This window comes from Manacus vitellinus, unplaced genomic scaffold (genome assembly GCF_001715985.3).
Source record: "Manacus vitellinus isolate BGI_N305 unplaced genomic scaffold, ASM171598v3 ctg7180002429805_pilon, whole genome shotgun sequence".
Classification (NCBI taxonomy): domain Eukaryota; kingdom Metazoa; phylum Chordata; class Aves; order Passeriformes; family Pipridae; genus Manacus; species Manacus vitellinus.
The window spans coordinates 5795-11636 of NW_021938170.1; the positions used below are offsets into that span (position 1 = coordinate 5795).

Consider the following 5842-nt stretch of genomic DNA (forward strand, 5'->3'; position numbering starts at 1 on the left):
GAGTAGCCTGAAAAACATGGAATTGTTTCCTAATTTATTGGATCCTGGAGGAGGAAAATTCCCAAGAAATTCCAGAGCAGCCTGAAAAATATGGAATTGTTTCCCAATTTATTGGATCCTGGAGGGGGAAAATTCCCGTTAAATTCCAGAGCAGCCTGGAAAACATGGAATTATTTCCCAATTTATTGGATCCTGGAGGGGGAAAATTCCCGTTAAATTCCACAGCAGCTGGAAAACATGGAATTGTTTCCCAATTTATTGGATCCTGGAGGGGGAAAATTCCCGTTAAATTCCAGAGTAGCCTGAAAAACATGGAATTATTTCCCAATTTATTGGATCCTGGAGATCCAACTTTGGCAGCTCCAGGGGGGAAAATTCCTGTTAAATTCCCATTAAATTCCGGAGCAGGAGCTGCTCAGCCTGGAAAACATGGAATTGTTTCCCAATTTATTGGATCCTGGAGGGGGAAAATTCCCATTAAATTCCAGAGCAGTCTGAAAACATGGAATTGTTTCCCAATTTATTGGATCCTGGAGGGGGAAAATTCCTGTTAAATTCCAGAGCAGCCTGAAAACATGGAATTGTTTCCCGATTTATTGGATCCTGGAGGGGAAAATTCCCGTTAAATTCCGGAGCAGCCTGAAAACATGGAATTGTTTAGGCTGGAAAAGCCCCTGGAGGTCGTGGATTCCAAGCAGGATCCCGGAATCCGGAGCTCCCGGCGCTTCCAGAGGCTTTTCCATGGGATTCCAAACCCTACCGGGTGTTTTCCCGGGCAGATTAATGGATAATCTTCCCGCATTCCTTGGAGTCCCGGGATGGGATGGGATGGGATCCTTCCAAAGGATTCCCAGAAAACAGCTCCGAAGGTCCGAAGGTCGCCGAGCGCTTCCCGAAAAAAATTCCTGGGCGGGATTATCCAGAACAGAGGGGGGAGCAAGGGAATAGGGGGGGGGGGGAAATATCGAAATTCCAGGGATTTGCTCAACTGTAGATGGAAGGATGAGCAGGGGAAAACAGGGAAAAGGGGGGGGGGATATTCGGGAATGGGTTTGGGAACTGATGGAAGTTTTGGTGGAAATTCCAGTCCCAAATTCCAGGCCATTCCCAAGTTTCAGTTCACCCCCAAATTCCAGGGTGTTCTCAAATTCCAGCATGTCCCCAAATTCCAGGAATTGCGTTCCCAAATTCCTGTGTGTTCCCAAGTTGCAGAGCATTCCCAAATTCCAGGGCATTCCCAATTTCCAACGTGTTCCCAAACTGCAGAGTTCCCGAATTCCAAGTCATTCCCGATCCCCGCGCATTCTCAAGTTTCAGTGCACCCCCAAATTCCAGCGTGTTCCCAAATTCCAAGAATTGTGTTCCCAAATTCCAGTGAGTTCCCAAGTTTCAGGCCATTCCCAAATTCCATGTATTCCCAGTTCCAGTGTGTTCCCAAATTCCAGTGCATTCCCAAATTTCAGAGCTCTCCCAAACTGCAACACCTTCCCGGCTGCAGAATTCCCAAATTCCCGGGGCATTCCCAAGTTTCAGTTCACCCCCAAATTCCAGGGTGTTCCCAAATTCCAGGAATTGTGTTCCCAAATTCCCGTGAGTTCCCAAGGGGCAGGCCACTCCCAAATTCCAGTGCATTCCCAAATTCCTGTGTTTCCAAATTCCAGTGAGTTCCCAAATTCCAATGCCTTCCCAAATTCCAGGGTATTCCCAATTTCCAACGTGTTCCCAAACTGCAGAGTTCCCAAATTCCAAGTCATTCCCGATCCCAGGGCATTCCCAAGTTTCAGTGCACCCCCAAATTCCAGGGTGTTCCCAATTCCAGGAATTGTGTTCCCAAATTCCAGGGAGTTCCCAAATCCCAGTGTATTCCCAAATTCCTGTGAGTTCCCAAGTTTCAGGCCATTCCCAAATTCCATGTATTCCCAGTTCCAGTGTGTTCCCAAATTCCAGTGCATTCCCAAATTTCAGAGCTCTCCCAAACTGCAACACCTTCCCGGCTGCAGAATTCCCAAATTCCCGGGGCATTCCCAAGTTTCAGTGCACCCCCAAATTCCAGGGTGTTCCCAAATCCCAGGGAGTTCCCAAATGTGCCCCCCGACTCCAAATGGGAGCTGCTGCATCCCAAGGAATGTGGGAAGTTGGGAAAAGGTGTCTCCAGGCAGGGAATGAGCCCCGGAATTCCGGGGAAAATGGAGGGAGAAGCTGCATCCCAAGGAATCCCAGGAAGACCGGAAGCTCTGGAATACTTCTGGGTTTATTTAAGGCAGCGTTAATTATCGATTATTAATTACCAATTATTAATTATCAATTATTAATCATTAATTATCAATCACTAATTAATTATCAGCTCATTAAAACCCCACGGAAAAGCCCCGGGATGGGAGATCAGGGATATGGGGAAGCTCCAAGGGATGGATCCATCCCAAAATTCCCACGAAACCCCCCCCTCCCCCTTTTCCAGGGAGGTGCTTGGAGCTCTTCCCAGCTCATCCAATCAACTCATATTCATTCCCACCCTAAAAATTCCCAAAAATTTTGGCTCCAAGGTGGGAAAATCAAAACCCGGAGGTGAAAAATTCCGCCCCCGAAAGGAAAAAATTCCAGCGGCAAAGGCACAATTCCAAGGGCAAAGGCACAATTCCAAGGGCAAAGGCACAATTCCAAGGGCAAAGGCACAATTCCAAGGGCAAAGGCACAATTCCAAGGGCAAAGGGACAATTCCAAGGGCAAAGGGACAATTCCAAGGGCAAAGGCACAATTCCAAGGGCAAAGGCACAATTCCAAGGGCAAAGGGACAATTCCAAGGGCAAAGGGACAATTCCAAGGGCAAAGGCACAATTCCAAGGGCAAAGGCACAATTCCAAGGGCAAAGGGACAATTCCAAGGGCAAAGGCACAATTCCAAGGGCAAAGGCACAATTCCAGTGGCAAAGGCACAATTCCAAGGGCAAAGGCACAATTCCAACGGGAATTCCAAGCCCTGGGTCCCGGGAGAAGGGGATGGAGGGAAAGGGAAAGCCGGGAAAGGCTGTGGGTAACAACTGGGAATTCCAGGGAAAAGGGACGGAGGGAAGGGAAGGGAAAGCTGGGAAAGATTCACGTTCACAGCTGGGAATTCCCAGGAGAAGGGGATGGAAGGAAGGGAAAGCTGGGAAAGGCTCCCGTTCACAGCCGGGAATTCCCAGGAAAAGGGAAGGGAAGGGAAAGGCGGGAAAGGCTCCTGTTCACAGTCGGGAATTCCCGGGAAAAGGGGATGGAGGGAAGGGAAAGGCGGGAAAGGCTCCTGTTCACAGCTGGGAATTCCCGGGAAAAGGGAAGGGAAAGGTGGGAAAGGCTCCTGTTCACAGCCAAGAATTCCCGGGAAAAGGGGATGGAGGGAAGGGAAATCCGGGAAAGGCTCCTGTTCACAGCCGGGAATTCCCGGGAAAAGGGAAGGGAAGGGAAAGGTGGGAAAGGCTCCTGTTCACAGCCGGGAATTCCCGGGAAAAGGGAAGGGAAATCCAGGAAAGGCTCCTGTTCACAGCCGGGAATTCCCGGGAAAAGGGACGTCCGGCGGGAGCCCTTCCAGCCACTCCAGCAGGATCCTGTTCACCTCGGCCGGCCTGCAGGGAAAGCCGGGAATGGGCCGGGAGCCGGAATTCCCGGGAATCTTGGGAAGGGGGGGGGTTATCCCGGCTCCCACCTTTCCATCTGCGTCCAGTGCCCGCATTCCTCCAGGTGCTCCCGGCGCAGCCGCGGGATCTTGGGAAGAGGGAGGGTGGGAAAGAGGGAAGGGGGAGGGTCGGATCCCGGCATTCCCGGCATTCCCTGGTGGGATGGGGGCCGGGAATTCCCGGGCTTACCCAGTTTTCCATGCCCTTGCTGAGGCTGGGAAGCAGCACCGGGTCCTTCCCGGCCGTCACCATCAGAGCCGGCAGCGGGATCTGCGAGGGGAGCCACAGGGGGATCCAGGGATCCACAGGGATCCACTGGGACTGGGGGGGCATGGAGGGGACTGGGGGGATCCAGGGATCCACAGGGATCCACAGGGATCCAGAGGGACGTGGAGGGGGCAGGAGGGATCCAGGGATCCAGAGAGACAGGGGGGATCCAGAGGGAATCCAGAGGAATCCAGAGGGGACATGGAGGGGATAGGGGGGATCCAGGGATCCAGAGGGACATGGCAGGGACAGGGGATCCAAGGATCCAGAGGGATCCAGAGGGACATGGAAGGGATGGGGGGGATCCTGGGATCCAGAGGGATCCAGGGGACATGTAGGGGACAGAAGGGATTCAGGGATCCAGATCCAGAGGGATTTGGGCGGCATGGAGGGGATCCACAGGGATCCAGGGGGCATGGAAGGGATGGGGGAGATCCAGAGATCCAGAGGGATCCAGAGGGGACATGGAGGGGTCAGGGGGGATCCAGGGATCCAGAGGGGACATGGAGGATCCAGAGGGGACAAGGGGGGGTTCAGGGATCCAGAGGGATCTGGAGGGGACATGGAAGGGACAGGGGGGATCCAGGGATCCAGAGGGACACAGGGGGGATCCAGAGGGGACATGGAGGGGACAAGAGGGATCCAGGGGGATCCAGAGGGAACATGGCAGGGACAGGAGGGATCCAGGGGGATCCAGAGGGACATGGAAGGGACAGGGGGGATCCAGGGATTCAGAGGGACAGGGGGGATCCAGAGAGGACAAGGGGGATCCAGGGATCCAGAGGGACACGGAAGGAACAGGAGGGATCCGGGGGACATGGAGGGGATAGAGGGGATCCAGGGGGCATGGAAGGGATGGGGGGGATCCAGGGATCCAGAGGGGACATGGAGGGGATGGGAGGATCTAGGGGGGATCCAGAGGGGACAAGAGGGATCCAGAAGGGCCAGGGGGGATCCAGAGGGGATCCAGAGGGGACAGGGGAGATCCAGAGGGACAGGGGAGATTCAGAGGGACAGGGGATTCAGGGAGATCCAGAGGGACAGGGGGGATCCCAGAACGGACACAGGGGAGATCCAGAGGGACAGGGGGGATCCAGAGGGGACAGAGGGGATTCAGAGGGGACAGGGGGGATTCAGAGGGGATCCAGAGGGGACAGGGGACACAGGGGGGATCCAGAGGGGACAGGGATGATCCAAAGGGGATCCAGAGGGACCAGGGGACACAGGGGGGATCCAGAGGGATGGGAGGGATCCAAAGGGACACCCTCACATGCATAATCGCGAATGAACTCTCGGGGGGGATCCAGAGGGGACAGGGGATCCAGAGGGATGGGAGGGATCCAAAAGGGGACACAGGGGGGATCAGAGGGGGACGGGGGGATCCAGAGCAACAGGGGGGATCCAGAGGGACAGGGGGGATCCCAAGGGACACAGAGGGGATCCCACTCCCACCTTCCTGTCCCTGGTCGAGAGGGCCCAGTTCCAGTTGGTTCGGATGTTCCGGTACCAGTTCAGGGGCCCCCTGGGAAAAGTGGGAACAGGCTGGGAATGGACAGGGAACGGCTCCAGCCCCCCCAGGCCGGGATCATCCCGCTGGGAAGAGCCTGGAAGGGAAATCCCACCCCCCTTCTGTGATTTTGGGGGGTGACAGAGCCCGGCCCGGGGTCCCCCCCCACCTGAAGCCGGATTTCCGGAATCTCTGGGTGTAATATTCCAGCTCGGGGCCCGGCAGGATCCGGCTGGGAGGGGGATCCTCAGGGAATCCCACCAGGAGTCCCCCTGGCAGAGGAGGAGGAGGAACAGCAGGAATGGCACTGCCCAGCCCATGGAATTCCCAAAATCCCTGCACTGCCCAGCCCATGGAATTCCCAAAATCCCTCCACTGCCCAGCCCATGGAATTCCCAAAATCCCTCCACTGCCCAGCC

The 5842-nt window shown here is 55.1% G+C and overlaps 1 protein-coding gene across 1 annotated transcript; it reads right to left on the reverse strand.

The window, feature by feature from the left end:
* Positions 1–2823: 2823 nt before the first annotated feature.
* LOC108639613 (bifunctional epoxide hydrolase 2) lies at positions 2824–5815 on the reverse strand. Its single transcript, XM_029965814.1, has 5 exons — positions 5593–5815; positions 5369–5438; positions 3839–3919; positions 3679–3737; positions 2824–3598 (listed from the first exon to the last, which is right to left on the reverse strand). The coding sequence occupies exons 1-5, from the start codon at positions 5775–5777 to the stop codon at positions 3514–3516; spliced, it is 480 nt and encodes a 159-aa protein (XP_029821674.1). The 5' UTR covers positions 5778–5815; the 3' UTR covers positions 2824–3513.
* Between the last annotated feature and the right edge of the window lie 27 nt (positions 5816–5842).